The sequence below is a fragment of the Moschus berezovskii genome, chromosome 12 (assembly GCF_049115385.1).
Source record: "Moschus berezovskii isolate FMDL1 chromosome 12, NW_MosBer_1.0, whole genome shotgun sequence".
Classification (NCBI taxonomy): domain Eukaryota; kingdom Metazoa; phylum Chordata; class Mammalia; order Artiodactyla; family Moschidae; genus Moschus; species Moschus berezovskii.
The window spans coordinates 93,465,208-93,482,570 of record NC_142471.1 but is presented as its reverse complement, the minus strand read 5'-3'; the positions used below and the strand labels follow the sequence as shown (position 1 = coordinate 93,482,570).

Sequence of the window (17,363 nt, the reverse complement as noted above, 5' to 3'; positions counted from 1 at the left end):
GTAGCACTGGATGCCTGATGCTGGCTATCATGCATTGAAGTGCTTTATTGATGTGGTTTGTATTACTGTCGCCATACATTTTGGATATTAAGAAAGTTTTAGGCCAAGTGAAAAGCTAGGTTTTTAAGACTTTTTGAAATAGTTTCAAAAATATGCATATTGCGCGTGTTAAAATCATTGAGAAAATCTCAAAATTCTTATTTTATAATTCATTGTCAAGAAGGGAAAGCTCAAGATTCCAGTGCCCATTCAGAAGTCACAGAAGAAGCCGTTTCGGGAAGGCCTGTGGCCCACGGGGTGGACGTCACGGCCGCACATGCTGTCTCAGGACACTGGGAAGACCCTGTTGCTGGGAAAACACCCAGGCGTGTCCGTTCCTCAGAACTTCCTGGAGATAACCGCAGAGGCGCAACGGATGCCACCACTGGGGACTTGAAAGAAGATCCCAGGGTAGCATCAGGGGCCTGTCGTGAAGACGCGAAGGCTCTTTCCTCCATACAGTGTCTTAAGAGCAGTGACCAAAGTGAGTCTCCCTTTAGGAAGCTTTACGAGTCAATGAAAGTGGAGTTAGATGTGAACCCAGGAAAAGGCGATGTTCTACAGAGTCACAGAAAATCAGGACCACAGCGTCACTGCACAACAGGCCGAGAAAGCGCTGATGGGCCACAGGGCAAGACGCTGGTCTCACCCAGATCCAGACGGAAGTCAGGCCAAAGCCCCCACATCAAGGCAGACCCCGGTTTGGGAGAGCCAGAAAGTAGCCAGACTGACGGAGAGGGGAGCGGGGACCCGGTTCAGACGCCCGAGGAGACCAGGGGTCCTGGCATCGCACGCACGGAGTTGGAGACAAGGAAAACCAGGACCCCCGCACGGTGTTCACAGCAAACCACGATGGCCCTGCGGTGTTCGCCGCACAGTCCCTCCCGGAGGCAGCGGAGTAAAGACCCGAGTGTCGGCGGTGGCTGTGTATCTCAGAGTCTAGGCCAAAGCGAAGGCTCCAGGGCAGATGATAAGATGTTCACTCCCCAGAAGTTCTTGCCTGGAGATCAAACACCCGTTAAAGTTGGGTGTTTTGGAAATACACCAGAAAAGCTTTTCTCCAGAAAGAGGAAGAGTATGCCTGCAAAAGTTGACTGTCTGACTGCAGAAACTGAGATTCCACATCCAACGATCTCAGCTCCACTGGTCCTTCAAGTTGAAAGGAAGATTCAGAGCGATTTTCTCAACAAGCCTGAGAAGCTGGGCCCGGCAGCTGGACAAGTGGGCCCTGGGTTATCCGGTCTCGGCACAGCTGAAGTCAGCAGCTTCGGTGATTCCACGAGTAAGTCTATTTAACTCTCCATTTATTTTCCCCCCGAAGTTTACACCTACCTTGTCTCTAGATGTGAATTAGTGGTCCCTTCCTTCATTAGCTAATGATTTGCTCTGTGAGGCGCTAAGGGACCGTGATAAGAGCCATATTTGTCATCTGCTCATAGATTTCTGTGAAAACCCTGATAACCCACCAACCAGAGGAGGTGCTGGCTACTAGGGAAGAGTTAGCAGGGGTCTAAGGAGACTGCAGTCAAATCCCTTATGATTATGCAGTGGAAGTGAGAAATAGATTTAAGGGACTAGATCTGATTGATAGAGTGCCTGATGAACTCTGGACGGAGGTTCGTGACATTGTACAGGAGACAGGGACCAAGACCATCCCCATGGAAAAGAAATGCAAAAAAGCAAAATGGCTGTCTGAGGAGGCCTTACAAATAGCTGTGAAAAGAAGAGAAGCGAAAAGCAAAGGAGGAAAGGAAAGATATAAGCATCTGAATGCAGAGTTCCAAAGAATAGCAAGGAGAGATAAGGAAGCCTTCCTCAGTGATCAATGCAAAGAAATAGAGGAAAACAATAGAATAGGAAAAACAAGAGATCTCTTCAAGAAAATTAGAGATTCCAAGGGAACATTTCATGCAAAGATGGGCTCGATAAAGGACAGAAATGGTATGGACCTAACAGAAGCAGAAGATATTAAGAAGAGGAGGTGGCAAGAATACACAGAAGAACTGTATAAAAAAAATCTTCACGACCAAGATAGTCATGATAACGTGATCACTGACCTAGAGCCAGACATCTTGGAATGTGAAGTCAAGTGGGCCTTAGAAAGCATCACTACGAACAAAGCTAGTGGAGGAGATGGAATTCCAGTTGAGCTATTTCAAATCTTGAAAGATGATGCCGTGAAAGTGCTGCACTCAATATGCCAGCAAATTTGGAAAACTCAGCAGTGGCCACAGGACTGGAAGAGGTCAGTCTTCATTCCAATCCCAAAGAAAGGCAATGCCAAAGAATGCTTAAACTACCGTACCATTGCACTCATCTCACATGCTAGTAAAGTCATGCTCAAAATTCTCCAAGCCAGGCTTCAGCAATATGTGAACCATGAACTCCCAGATGTTCAAGCAGGTTTTAGAAAAGGCAGAGGCACCAGAGATCAAATTGCCAACATCCGCTGGATCATGGAGAAAGCAAGAGAGTTCCAGAAAAACATTTATTTCTGCTTCATTGACTATGCCAAAGCCTTTGACTGTGTGGATCACAATAAACTGGAAAATTCTGAAAGAGATGGGAATACCAGACCACCTGACCTGCCTCTTGAGAAACCTATATGCAGGTCAGGAAGCAACAGTCAGAACTGTACATGGAACAACAGACTGGTTTCAAATAGGAAAAGGAGTACGTCAAGGCTGTATATTGTCACCTTGCTTATTTAACTTATATGCAGAGTACATCATGAGGAACGTTGGGCTGGAAGAAGCGCAAGCTGGAATCAAGATTGCCGGGAGAAATATCAATAACCTCAGATATGCAGATGACACCACACTTATGGCAGAAAGTGAAGAGGAACTCAAAAGCCTCTTGATGAAGTGAAAGAGGAGAGTGAAAAGGTTGGCTTGAAGTTCAACATTCAGAAAACAAAGATCATGGCATCTGGTCCCATCACTTCATGGGAAATAGATGGGAAAACAGTGGAAACAGTGTCAGACTTTATTTTTGGGGGCTCCAAAATCACTGCAGATGCTGATTGCAGCCATGAAATTAAAAGATGCTTACTCCTTGGAAGGAAAGTTATGACCAACCTTGATAGTATATTAAAAAGCAGAGACATTACTTTGCCAACCAAGGTCCGTCTAGTCAAGGCTATGGTTTTTCCCGTGGTCACGTATGGATGTGAGAGTTGGACTGTGAAGAAAGCTGATCGCCGAAGAATTGATGCTTTTGAACTGTGGTGTTGGAGAAGACTCTTGAGAGTCCCTTATACTGCAAGGAGATCCAACCAGTCCATTCTAAAGGAGATCAATCCTGGGTGTTCATTGGAGGGACTGATGCTAAAGCTGAAACTGCAATACTTTGGCCACCTCATGTGACAAGTTGACTCACTGGTAAAGACTCTGATGCTAGGAGGGATTGGGGCGGGAGGAGAAGGGGACGACAGAGAATGAGATGGCTGGATGGCATCACTGACTCTGTGGACATGAGTTTGAGTGTACTCCGGGAGTTGGTGATGGACAGGGAGGCCTGGAGTGCTGTCATTCATGGGGTCGCAGAGAGTCAGACACGACTGAGTGACTGAACTGAACTGAAGGAGATAGGGTGGCTCCAAAATATGTTTGATTCTTGGGAAAATAAGCTTGAGCATACTTGCTTTTCATAGTTCAGTTCTGAACTATAAGCTCTTATATCCTGTAAGTTGAGCCTTTAGAATAAGCAGTGGAAACCCCTTGGAGATCTTTTCACGTGGGGTGGTTCCTTGAACACCCTTGGACCACCTCCATTGGTTTACGTGTCCTTCAGACACTCGCTTCCCAGCCTTCGAGCTGGCAGCAGGTGGCCCGTGGGACAGAGGTCTTGTTCTCTTCCTTTTGCAGGTGGGGAAACCAGTCACCTGAGAGCACACCTCAGGTGGCAGAGCTGTGCCCTGTGGAGCAGGCGTGGCAGCCTGGGAGCCTCCCACAGTCCCTAGGGGACCCCCGGGCGCTCTGATGCTGTGCCCGGCTCACAGTCCTCAGGGGGACCCCTAGGTGCTCTGAGGCTGTGCCTGGCTGTTGGTTCTGCATCTGCAGGGAGCCCTTGGAGTGGGGTGTGTGGTTCTGAAATCAGACTCACATGCATGACTTAATGGTGTCCCTGTGAGTGTCACAAATAGGGCATGTTGCTTAGACAAAGGTTTGTGTTGATGAGCAGTTCACAAAGGTGTGTAGTTGGGCCTGTCTGTCCAGATCTCTGGGAGAAGCTTCCAGCCCCTGGTTCTACTCACATGCAGGTCTGGGTGAGGCCTGAGTGTGAGTCCCTTGGGAAAGCCTACTCAGGCCACTGCTGGAGCTCATCGCTGGCATCCCCCGATCCACAGTGGGAACCATTGACCAGCCACGCCCTTCATTAGGCTCCGTCCGCACAGGGCTTGTCCCCGTGTAAACAGAGTCCTTGCACCGTCATGTTGGGCCTTGGCATTTCATGGTTTGTCGTAGATCTCTTGTTAGCTTTGTCAGCATCGGGAGAGGATGAAGGTGATGAGGTGCCTGGCCTTGGTGAACTCACAGTAGGCTTGTCTTTCATGGTTAGTGGAAGCAGGTCGCACCTGGGGCGCGGTTTTCTTCGCACTCTGACGTCTGTGCCCATTCCTCTAGATAAGATGGAGGGCGAGGCTGTGAAAAGGAGGCGGGTCTCCTTTGGAGGTCGCCTGAGACCCGAGTTATTCGACGAAAACTTACCTCCCAACACACCTCTCAAAAGAGGAGAGACGCCAAAGCAAAGACGGTCACTCGCTGCCCGCATGCCCACCGTCCTGAAGAAAATCATCAAGGTGAGGTTCCCTGCGGGTCTCCCCTGGGGTCTGATGATGGTGTACATCCTTGGTCCACACTCTTTCCAAGGGCTTCCCTGGTGGCTCAGTTGGTAAAGAATCTGCCTGCAGTGTAGGAGACCCGGATTCGATCCCTGGGTCAGGAAGATCCCCTGGAGAAGGGACTGGTAACTCACTCCACCATTCTTGCCTGGGAAATCCCACAGACAGAGGAGCCTGGTGGGTTATAGTCCATGAGGTTGCAAAGAGTTGGACATGACTGCAGTGACGAACACTTTTTTTCTTCACTCTTTCCAAACCCCTCACACTAGTAGAATGACAGTGAAGACCTTCTTTCTAATAAAAAAGTAAAAAGCATCACCATTTCTGTGAGAACGCATTCCCTGGGGTGTTGGCAAATGGACCCCTGAGTTCTGAACCACAACCCAAGGGTGGCTGAGCTCAGGTTGGTCCTCAGGACTTCCCTTCTCTGCCGACCACACTTCTGGGCCAGGTGGTCACGCTCGGGTTATAGTTTATACCATTTGGAAAGACAGAGCTGTAGGATTTTGGTTTTTTCCCTTTTAGAATGACAAGGTGAAAGACAGCTTGGATGGCACACACACCATGGTTCTGACCGTCAGCTCTTTAGAAGTTTTCATCACTGACCCTTTAGGGGTGTGATCTTACATCTCTAGAGAGGTGTGCCCCCCAGCTCCTCTTCTTCAGAGGAGCTGGGCAGTCTTTAATTTCATTTCAGTTAATTTTCTTTTCCTGCTGGTATAAGAGCATGAGGTATGTCTCCTTCCTATCTCTTTTGTATGAGCCCTGGATATTGGCCGAACCCAACCTTCTGATGGGTTCAGAACCCACACTGACCTGAGGTTTTTAGACTCCCACGGAGGGTGTTTCCTTGGATATAGATCAGAGCCCACTCATCAGGAAGTTCCTTCCACCTTTCCACTGGAAATGCCTCAGCTAAGACTTAGTCAGTGCTTGCTTTCCCCCTTCTTTTTAAATGAGAGACATAGCCTCCTATCTCCACTGTACGCTTGACAGACACTGGCTGGAGCAGTTGGTGCTTCGAGATTTACACAACTAAAGTTCCTGAGTGGGTAGGGTTTTCACATTCACTCATTACACAGATGTTATATTTGGGACAAGTTTTCTCACACATTCCTGTCTTGCCAGGAGCAGCCCCAGCCATCAGGGAAAGAAGATTCTTCGGAAGTCCGTCTGAAAGTGACCTCACCGGATGCCTTCATGAGCTCCCCGACTCCTCATGCGGTCCACGCTTCTGCAGCCACACCTGACCAATGCCGCCGGCTGTCCAGGGCGTCTTGCGTGCCTGGGGTCGGCAGGTCCCCGTGTCAGACAGATGTCCCCAGGAGAGGAGGGAGACGGAGCGGCGGCCTCCCTTCCCAGAGAGCGTCCCTGGAGCGGAGCCAGCACGGGATCCTCCAGACGATTTTCTCCAGGAGAAGGAGCGGTGCCTCGGAGGCCAATTTGATCGGTGAGTGCCTGGTGTCTGCAGGTGGGGTTCGAGGTGGACTTTACCGCGGGTGCCAGTTTGGGAACGTCTCCGCATCTATTTCCTGTGACAGTGGCAAGATCATGGGCAGATGTGGTGAAACTCGGCGCCAAGCAGGCCCAGAGTAAAGCTGCAAAACGTGGCCCTCCCAGGCAGCTGGGCAGACGGCAGAGAAGAGCCAACACCCCGAAGGTGCGTGTTTCGACGTGGCGTGTGCTCTTGATGCATCAGGGGGCCATGAAGGGTGGCTTTCAGCCTTTGACGTGCTGTCGATCTCCCGATCGTTTTCCAGAAGCCTCCAAGCACCGTTCACAGTCAGTTCAGCACTGGCCACGCGAACTCTCCCTGCACCATTGTCATAGGGAAAGCTCAGCTCGAGAAAGTGACCGGGCCGGCTCGGCCCTACAGGGTGATAAACAACTTCGTGGTCAGCAAACCAAGGGACTTCAGTGAAGATCTTTCAGGTAAAAGCATAGCCCTGGCTCTTATAAACCAGGGCCCTGTCCTCCTCCTGCTGGGGTCCCACGTGGGTGGGCGTCTTGTTTGTTCATCTGCCGTGCCTGGGACAGGAAGATAAATAATCCAGACAACTCGGGGGCCGGGGACGGGGTGCAGCCGGTGTTCAAGGAAGAGTGAGCTGGATTGGAGAACAAGGACCGGTCCCCAACGATTTGGGGTCACATGTCCTGCGGGAAGCAGATGGGAAGTGCATGCGTGTTTTCCCTTTGGATTGGAGAGTAGTGGGCTCACAGTGCTATGTAAGTTTCAGGTGTGCACCTCAGAGATTCAAATATATGTGTATATAATTCTTTAGAAAATGCTTCTTTAGCTGTTTTACTCGTTTGGCTGAGTCAGTTCTTCTTTGTGGCACGCAGGCTTCTCTCTAGTCACGGTGACCCAGGCTCAGTAGAGACACGTGGGCTTAGTTGCCCCTCTGACATATGGGATCTTAGTTCCTTGACCAGGGATCAAACCCATGTCCGCTACATTGGAAGGCGAATTCTTAACCACTGGACCACCAGGTGATGGCTATATTCTTTTAAAAAATTCTCTTCCATTATGGGTTACTGCAAGATATGGAGTATAGCTCCGTCTGCCATTCAGTAGATCCTTGGTGGTTACCTAAGTAAATGCACATCGTTACCTGGGAGAGCAGCACAGGTGCAGGAACACTGGCAGCCGCTTTGTGGTTGGAGAGGAAAGCAGGCTTTCTTGTATAATTGCCCTTTCTTTGCATTTCTTCCAGTAGGTTACCCCAGAGTTGGAGTGTTTGATTTAAGTGATAACTTGCTCCTTGAAGACTTCCTCCCCTTGTTTTGTGGAACAGAGGCCTGTGGAAGGGCTTCCTTGAACCTTTCGTAGTTGAGCCAGTATTGCCATTTTTAAAGTGTGATGTGGCCTGCTTGCTCTTGGACTGGATTAGGGCCATGGCAGGGCCCTGGCTTTGAGGCTGTATGCCATCAGTGGAGTTTGCCAGTGGTTTCCATTCCGAGCTCCCACTTCTGGTGGGAGGTGACACTTGAATCCATTAGGTGGCATCCCGTTTTTATCTCCTGGCAGATTTTCAGATGGGAAAATTACCGTACCGCTTATATAACGATGCAAGATGCCCTCTAATTAAAGTCACATCTGGAGCAACACATTTAGTTTTTTAAAAGCAAACTACAAAAATGTAGAACAGTGGTAACCAGCATTCTGACAGGATGCTCCCTGAGGGGAAAAGAAACTTGGAGCTCAGGCTTCCCGGGTGGCTCAGTGGATAAGAATCCGCCTGCCAACGCAGGAGACACGGGTTCGAGCCCTGGTCTGGGAAGATCCCACGTGCTGTGCAGCAGCTAAGTGCATGCTCCTCAAGTACTGAGCCTGTGCTCCGAGCCTGTGTTCTGCAGCAGGAGAAGCCACCGCCATGAGAAGCCTGCGGACCGTAACTTGAGAGCAGCCCCTAGTTGCTACAACCAGAGAAAAGCCCACTCAGCAGTGAAGACCCAGCACCGCCAAACATAAATAAATAAAAATTAAAAAAAAAAAAAATTTGAGCTTATACCACCCAACATGCAGCTCCGTGTGCATCTGTGTATCGCTGTAAATTGTGTGCACCGAGAGTGTATTAAGGTGTATGTCATGAAACAAGAGAAGTTTAAATAGTCAGCACGTGGGGTGTGGATGTTCTCGGCTTTCCTTCTAAACATTTTGTAGACATGCAAACAGTCACCCTCAGCGTGAGTACTTTTATGACAAAACATTAGCACGTGATGAAGCCTAAATATCCTGGATATTTTCGGTGAGGCCTGAGCAGTAGTGGATGGATGGGGTTTTAAGGGGCTTGGCTGGCTTGGGCACCTTCAGAACGGGCTCCCAAACACACTTTGCAGACGCTGCCAGCCTGAGGGCATCTTTCTGATCCATTGTTGTCAGAATGAGAACAATAAGGAGAATCCGGGATAACGAATGTTTGAAAAACTTTAATCTTCCCTTTGGAGAACTGTGTTGTTTTGTTTTTCCCTTGAGATTTTTGTGAGTACTGTCTTTTGGTGTTAAGATGAAAAGAAGGTGATATTATTACTTGAGAGTACTAAAAATGGGCAGTCCTATGTCACTTTTAAAATCTGGAGACATTTTGTTTGTACATGAACTCCAGAACTGCATCCCTGAGGACTTTCTCAAGGAGCTTGAGGACCCTAGGTTTCGGCAGGCGTGGTAGGGAACCCCTCGGGGCAATCTCTGCCCTCTCTGCAGCGCTCACATCTGGAGAACACTCTAAAAGGCTGCGGATGTCGACCTCCTTCATTAGATCTTCTTTCCAAGAAGAAGGGCAGAGGAGATGTGATAAATGATCTAACTCCCCAGTGCCCACTTCTAAAAATGGGTTCACAACCAACGCATCACACTCTCCTGAGACTGTATCCCAGGAATTCTAGGGGCTGATCTGTTACTCGCCTTCTGCCATCCCCTCTTGTGCTTGAGGACCTGCTTGTTTGCAGGTCTGGGCAGTCTACTAACTGCTTTTCCACTGTTGTGTAACAGGGCTGCCTGAAATGTTCAAGACACCAGTGAAAGAGAAGCCGCAAAGGGTGAGCCTGTGTCCCCCTACTTTTCCAAATTCAGAGGATTTGCTTGGAAAAGAGCTTCCAGGACCTGATTCAGGAGAAAAACCTCTGCTGTGCACTTTGGAGAATTTTGGTTGGTTTCCTTTTTTTTTTTTTAACCCCAGCACTTTGATCTTTTCAGTCAGAACTGTAGACAGTCTTCTTTTTTTACAACAGCTATGGTATTATCTCTCTACGACAGATACTCCTGACAAAGTATGCTGTCCAGCTTCTTTGTCCCATTGTGTATAGGGGGAGTTTCTATCAGCAGTTGAACCAGCACTGGCTTTCAGAGACTTGCATAAAAAGGCAAACCCGTTTACTAACTATAAGCTCCCTGTGTGCACGTGGCCTTCTTCATCTTACATAAGTGAAGAGGTTGACAAGCAGCCAAGTGTAATCATCTCTCATCATGTGTGTGTGTGTGCTGGGTCGCTTGTGCGTCTGACTCTTTGCGACCCCATGGACTGTATGTAGCCCACCAGACTCCTCTGGCCATGGGATTCTCCAGGCAAGAATACTGGAGTAGGTTGCCATTTCCTTCTCCAGGGAATCTTCCTGACCTGGGGATTGAACCTGCGTCTCCTGCATCGCAGGCAGATTGTTTACCAACTTAGCTACAAGGGAAGCTCTCACACTTGTGTGTGAACTGCTCAGATGTGAAAGTGCTGTCAGCAGAGAGAAAGACAGCAGGCGTTGCCTGCGCAGGTGCCGAGGCTTCTCTGGGGTGGCGCCTGCCGCAGGATGCGTGTGAAATGGACACACGATGTCTGTCTTCTCCGCGTTCACACTGATCACCATGTGCCTGTCGTAGAGAGGATAGCATGCTATGCTTGAGCTGCTTCCTGTCACTGAAAGATAGATGTTTCCTGTGTAACACAGACCCTAATCCCCGTGATTGCATTGGTGGTCCAGCAGATTCAACAGCTGTTTCTCTTGTTTGATGAGAAAAACGTCTGTGTCACTGGGACGTGGGTGGCAGCCTTCAGAGGACCCATCTTTCTTTTTTAAGATTTTTTTTCCTTTCCTTAATGTGGACTATTTTTCAAGTCTATTGAATTCATTGCAGCACTGCTTCAGTATTATATTTTCGTTTATTTTAGCCAAGAGGTATGTGGGATTTTTGCTTCCCAACCAGGGATCGAATGCGTACCTCTTGCATTGGAAGGTGAAGGTTTAACCACTGGACCACCAGGGAAGTCCCAGGGAACCCCTGCTAAGGAATTATTTTTCTTTTACCTAATTCCTGTAGCTCCTTACCACCACCTATGATGACCTCGCTCTACAGCATCCGTAACATTATTCATACATGGATGTGGTTCACACCAGACAGATTTATCTCTGTCTGATAGACAGCCTCTTATCCTGGGGTGGATGGGAGCCAATACTAGCTTTTAAGGAATATTTTATGAGAATCAGATAGCAAATTGGCACAACACAGGGAACAGAATCATTTGTGTTTTAATATTTTATAGGCGAGAATGTGTTTCCTAGGACTCAGGATACAGTGGAAAGGCCATCTGATCAAAGTTCTGCAAGCCCTGCCTTGAGACGCCCCAGTATTAAAATGAGTGAAGATACTGTGAAAACACCGAATAAAACCAGAGCTGCTGAGATGAAAACGCCAGTGTCCACGGCAGCAACTCCAAAGGCAACATCAAGTGCAAACAGGTCTAGAAGGTCTGCGGAGCTCAGTGGTGTGCAGACGCTGGGTACAGGGCCAGAGAACCAAGACGCAAAACCCGACTCCGTCGAGGACATCTTGGGAAGACGTCTGAGGAAAACACCACAACCAGAGCCGAAGCTGGAGAGAGACACAAAGAAAAGTGAAAAGTCTTTTGAACAATGTAAGCAAAACATCGAATCAAAAGAAAATTCTGAAAAGACGACAGCTGTGAGGAGATCAAGAAGAGCCTCAGAGCTGAAGTGTGAACCAGCGGTGGACCTGACCACCCTCCCGAGGTTGCAGGGCACAGAGCCCAAGGAGAAGCAGGTGGACATCCTGAGTCTCCTACAGACCCCAGTTCATGCCAAGGACGTGACGGATGCAGAGAACAAAGCCACAAAGATGAGCTGTCAGTCTCCCAAGCCAGGAGCAGTCAGCACCCCCACCAGGATGAGCACACAGCTCAAGACACCTTCCCAGAAAGTGGATGGAGGAGGTTTCTCGGACCTTAGGAAGCTCTCGGAAACACTGGGGAAGGCCACGCCCACTCAAAGAGAACCAAGAGATGCTAAAAGCATCCAGTTGTTTAAGGAAACTCCAGAGCAGAAGCTGGACCCTGCAGAGAATTCTTCTGGAAGTAAGAGGCGACCAAGGACACCCAGGGGAAAGGCCCCACCCCTGGAAGACCTGGCTGGCTTCAGAGAGCTCTTCCAAACCCCACATCAAGCCAAGGGACCAATGACTGATGCCAAAAGCACCAAAACACCCTGTAAATCTCCACAACCAGAGCCAGTCAACACACCAAGTAGAAGGGGAGGTCTCAGGACACCTTCCCAGAAAGTGAATGTGCCGGAAGGCCTCTCAGCTCTCAGGAAACCTCAGCAAACACCAGGAGAAATCACACGGTCACCCAAAGAAACAGAGGCTGGTGACAGGGGCATTGCGGTGTCTCAGGAAGCTCCAGAAGAGATGCTGGACCTTGCAGAAAAGGTACCTTCAGCCAAGAGGCGACCAAGGACACCCAAGGGAAAGGCCCAGCCCCTGGAATACCTGACTGGCTTCAAGGAGCTCTTCCAAACCCCAGATCAAGCCAGGGAACCAATGACAGATGCCAAAACCACCAAAACACCCTATAAATCACCAGCAGAAATAGTCAACACGCCAAGTAGAAGGGGACGTCTCGGGACACCTTCCCAGAACATGGACATAGAGGAGGAGCTCTCAGCTCTCAGGAAACCTCAGCAAACACCAAGGGGAACCGGGCACTCAGACAGAGAACCAGCAGATGGTGATGAAGACAGCAAAGTGTCCAAAGAAATGCCAAGGCAGAAAATGGTCCCTGCAGATTATGTGACTGGAATCAAGAGGCAGTCAGGGACACCTGAAGAAGATGTCCAATCTCTCGAAGACCTGACTGGCTTCAGAGAGCTCTTCCAGACCCCAACCCACACCAAGCTGCCAAGGGCTATTGTCAAAACTCCCAAAATGCTTGGCCAGTCTCCACAACTGAAACCAGTCAACATAACACCAACTAGAAGGGGATGTCTCAGAACACCTTCCCAGAAAATGGACGTGCAAGAAGACCTCTCAGCTCTGAGGAAACCTCAGCAAACACCAGGGGAAACCACACAGTCACCCAAAGAACCAGAGGCTGGTGACAGAAGCATTGCGGTGTCTCAGGAAGCTCCAGAAGAGAAGCTAGACCTTGAAGAAAAGGTACCTGCAACCAGGAGGAGGTCAAGGACACCCAAGGGAAAGGCCCAGCCCCTGGAAGACCTGACTGGCTTTAAGGAGCTCTTCCAAATTCCACATCAAGCCAAGGAAACAATGACAGATGACAAACCCACCACAATATCCTGTAAATCTCCACCAGCAGAACCAGTCAACACGCCAGCAAGTAAGAAGAGAAGACTCAAGTCACCTCCCCGGAAAGTGGGCATAGTGGAGGAGCTCCCAGTGCTCAGGTGGCCCGCACAGGCTCCAGGGGGAACCAGGCACTCAGAAGGAGAAGCAGCAGGTGATGGTGTAGACATCAAAGCATTCACGGAAACGCCAAGCCAGAAACTGGACCCTGCAGAAAATGTGACTGGAATTAAGAGGCAGCTAAGAACACCCAAGGAAAAGGTCCAGTCTCTAGAGGACCTGACTGGCTTCAGAGAGCTCTTTCAGACCCCAGATCACACCAAGGAGCCAAGAACTGTTCTCAAAACACCCCAAATGCCCTGCACATCTCCCCAATCAGAGTTAACTGTCACACCAACCAATAGAAAGAGACAGTCCAGGATACTTCTTGGGAAGGTGGATACAGAGAAAGAACTGTCAGTGCTCAGGAGACCCACACAAGCATCAGGGCAAACCATGCATACGTGGTGCAGAGAATCAGGTGATGATGATAAAAGCACTGAATTGTTTAAGGAAACTCCAGAGCAGAAACGGAGCCTTACAGAGAGTTCTGCTGGAAGTAAGAGGCAGCCAAGGACACCCAAGGGAAAGGCCCAGCCCCTGGAAGACCTGGCTGGCTTCAAGGAGCTCTTCCAAACCCCAGATCAAGCCAGGGAACCAATGACAGATGCCAAAACCACCAAAACACCCTATAAATCACCAGCAGAAACAGTCAATACGCTGACCAGTAAGAAGAGACGACTCAAGTCACCTCCCCGGAAAGTGGGCACAGCGGAGGAGCTCTCAGTGCTCAGGAGGCCCGCACAGGCTCCAGGGGGAACCAGGCACTCAGAAGGAGAAGCAGCAGGTGATGGTGAAGACATCAAAGCATTCACGGAAACGCCAAGGCAGAAACTGGACCCTGCAGAAAATGTGACTGGAATTAAGAGGCAGCTAAGAACACCCAAGGAAAAGGTCCAGTCTCTGGAAGAACTGACTGGCTTCAGAGAGCTCTTTCAGACCCCAGATCACACCACGGAGCCAAGGGCTGTTCTCAAAACACCCAAGATGCTCTGTCAGCCTCCACTACTGGAACCAGTCAACATGACACCAGGTAGAAGGGGACGTCTCAGGACACCTTCCCAAAAAGTGGACATGCAGGAAGACCGTTCAGCTCTCAGGAAGCCTACACATACACCAGGGATGACCACACACTCGCCCAAAGAACCAGAGGGTGGTGACAGGAGCCCTGCCGTGACTTGGGAAACTCCAGAAGAGAAACCGGACCCTGCAGGAAATTTAACTGCAAGCAAGAGGCGGCCAAGGACACCCCAGGAAAAGGCCCCACTCTTGGAAGACCTGGATGGATTCAAAGAGCTCTTCCAAACCCCAAATGATGCAAATGGAGCAATGACTGATGACAAGCCCACCACGATGCCCTGTAAATCTCCACCAGCAGAACCAGTCAACACGCCAGCAAGTAAGAAGAGACGACTCAAGTCACCTCCCCGGAAAGTGGGCACAGCGGAGGAGCTCTCAGTGCTCAGGAGGCCCGCACAGGCTCCAGGGGGAACCAGACACTCAGGAGAAGCAGCAGGTGATGGTGAAGGAAAAGCATTTAAGGAAACTCCAAAGCAGAACCTGGACTCAGCAGAAAGTTTAACTGGAAGCAAGAGGCAGCCAAGAGCATCACTTAAGGAAAAGGCCCAGCCCCTGGAAGACCTGACTGGCTTTAAAGAGCTCTTCCAAACCCCATGTCAATCCAAGGAACCAGTGACTGATAACAGTATCCCTAAAATGCTCTGCCAGTCTCCACAACCAGAACCAGTCACCATAACACCAGGTAGAAGGGGACATCTCACGACACCTTCCCAGACAGTGGACAGGCAGGAAGACTGCTCAGCTCTCAGGAAGCCTCAGCAAACACCGGGGGAAACCAAGTACTCACCCAGAGAACCAGAAGGTGGTGACAGAGGCACTGCAGTGTCTCAGGAAGCTCCAGAAGAGAAACCGGACTCTGCAGAAAATGTAACTTCACACAAGAGGCGGCCAAGGATACCTAAGGAGAAAGCCCAGCCCCTGGAAGACCTGAGTGGCTTCGAAGAGCTCTTCCAAACCCCAGATCATGCAAAGCAACCCATAATGATCGATGACCAGCCCCCCACCATACCCTTTAAATCACCAGCAGAACCAGTTACCAGGAGAACAGGTAGAAAGAAACAGCTCAGGTCATCGCCAGAGAAAGTGGGTGTAGAAGACCCCTCAGCACTCAGGAGACCCTCCCAGAATCTGGGGGAAGCCACATGCATGCAGAGAGAAGCTATAAAGGATGAAAAAGACATCAAAGTGTGTAAGAAAACTTCAAGACAGAAATTGGTCTCAGCAGAAAATGTAACTGGCGTCAAGAGTCGGCTAAGAAACGTTAAAGAAAAGGCCCAACCCACAGAAGACCCAGCCAGGGTCAAAGAGCCCTTCCAAAAGCCCGACCAGACCGAGGAACCAGCGAATGATGTAAATATCACTCCAGAGTCCTGCCAGTCTCCACCAGCACAACCAGTCATCAGGAGAACGACCAGACAGAGACGGCTCAGATCACCACCCGGAAAAGAGGCTGTGGAAGAGCCCTCAGCATCCACAGGGCCCACACAGACAACAGGGGATACACACGCAGAGCCTGTAGGCAAAGGAAAAGACAGCAAGGCATTGAAGGAAACTTCAGGGCAGAAACTCAGTCCTGCAGAGAATGTAACAGGCATCAGGAGTCGGCTAAGAACACTTAGGAAAAAGACCCAACCCCTGGAAGATTCAGCCAGTGTCAAAGAGCTCTTCCAAAAGCCAGATCAGGCCAAAGAAGCAGATGGTGATGTTACAATAGCCCTAGGGCCCCGCCCATCCCCACCAGCAGAACTGGCCACCAGGCCAACAAGCAGAAGGAGGCGGCCCAAGTCATCACCAGAGAGAGTGGACAAAGAGCCCACACCGATACCAGGGGAGAGCACACAGGGCCAGCCTGCGCGTGATGTAAAAGATGGCAGAGTGCTGAAGGGAAACCCAAAGCAGAAACTCAGTCCTGCAGAAAATGTAACTGGAGTCCGGAGTCGGCTAAGAACACTGAGGGAAAAGACCCAACCCCTGGAAGACCCCGCCAGTGTCAAAGAGCTCTTCCAACACCCAGATCAGGTCAAAGAACCAGAGGGTGATTTTATACCCATTCCGATGCCCCGCCAGTCTCCACCCGCAAAACCCGTCAGCAGACCAACTAGCAGAAAGAGGCGGCTTAAGGCGTCGCCAGAGAAAGTGGATGTAGAAAGGCCCTTGGCATGCAGAAAGCCCACATGGACACCAGGGGAAACCGCACACAGTGAGCCTGTACGTGATGAAAAAGACAACAGAGTGCTGAAGGAAAATTCAAAGCAGAAACTTAATCCAGCAGAAAATGTAATTGGGGTCAGGAGCCGGCTAAGAAAACTGAAGGAAAAGACCCAACCCCTCGAAGACCCCACCGGTGTCAAAGAGCTCTTCCAAAAGCGAGATGGAGCCAAGGAACCAGTGAGTGATGTTACCACGGCTCCAGCGCCCCGCCACTCTCCACCAGCACAACCAGTCACCAGGAGAACAGGCAGACAGAAACAGCTCCGGTCACCACCAGGAAAAGTGGCTGCAGACGAGCCCTCAACGCTCCGCAGGCCCACACAGACTCCAGGGGAAGCCGCGCTCACAGAACCTGTGGGCAAAGAGAACAAGATCAAGACGGCCAAAGAGACGTCGAGGAGGAGCCTGGACTCAGCAGAAAACGTCACTGGCATCAGGAGTCGGCGAAAAGCATTTCAGGAGAAGACTGTGGAGGACCCGGCCGGTTCCCAGGAGCCCTTCCAAAAGCCGGATCAGGCCAAGGAACTGGAAAGCAACGCTGCTGCCATGGAGAGAGCCCCAAAGCAAACAGTAGACAGAAGACCTGTAGAAGCATCCCGAAGAGTCCTCAGGGCCCCTAAAGTAAGATTCACAGAAGACCTTGTGAGCAGCAGAGAGCCTGCAAAACACCCAGGTGAAAGCTGTGTTTCCCCGTCCCCCGAGAGGGAGCAGGGAGAAGACAGAAGAGTCACAGGCAGGAAGAGACTGCGCCCCGTGACAGCTGCCCGGGACCCCGAGGACGAGAGGCCACTCCAGAAGAAGCAGAGGACAGCCCCCGGGGAGACACGGGAGCCCCCCGAACCTTCAGGAGTGAAGAAGAGAAGCCTGCGGACTTTGACACAAAGGACTGAACCTGCGGGAAACCTGCCCGACGATGACCCGACTAAAGCTACGGATCCACAAGAAGTCACCCAGGCTCCGAATAAGGTGATGGGAGGGGTGATGTGATTGTGCCCTGCAGGCGTTCCA

The 17,363-nt window shown here is 50.3% G+C and overlaps 1 protein-coding gene across 4 annotated transcripts in view; it reads left to right on the top strand.

Moving 5' to 3' along the window:
- The window catches only part of MKI67 (marker of proliferation Ki-67), a 29,740-nt gene that overhangs the window by 9,616 nt on the left and 2,761 nt on the right, over positions 1-17,363 (top strand). For 2 of the 4 annotated variants that reach the window (XM_088842429.1, XM_055424393.2), the window contains exons 7-13: positions 221-1,321; positions 4,665-4,840; positions 6,011-6,332; positions 6,424-6,542; positions 6,643-6,814; positions 9,375-9,530; positions 10,912-17,321. In XM_088842429.1, coding sequence (XP_088698555.1) covers positions 221-1,321; positions 4,665-4,840; positions 6,011-6,332; positions 6,424-6,542; positions 6,643-6,814; positions 9,375-9,530; positions 10,912-17,321 — 8,456 coding nt within the window. The remainder of the gene's footprint in view (positions 1-220; positions 1,322-4,664; positions 4,841-6,010; positions 6,333-6,423; positions 6,543-6,642; positions 6,815-9,374; positions 9,531-10,911; positions 17,322-17,363) is intronic. The other 2 variants (XM_088842430.1, XM_088842431.1) reach the window with 2 other exon arrangements.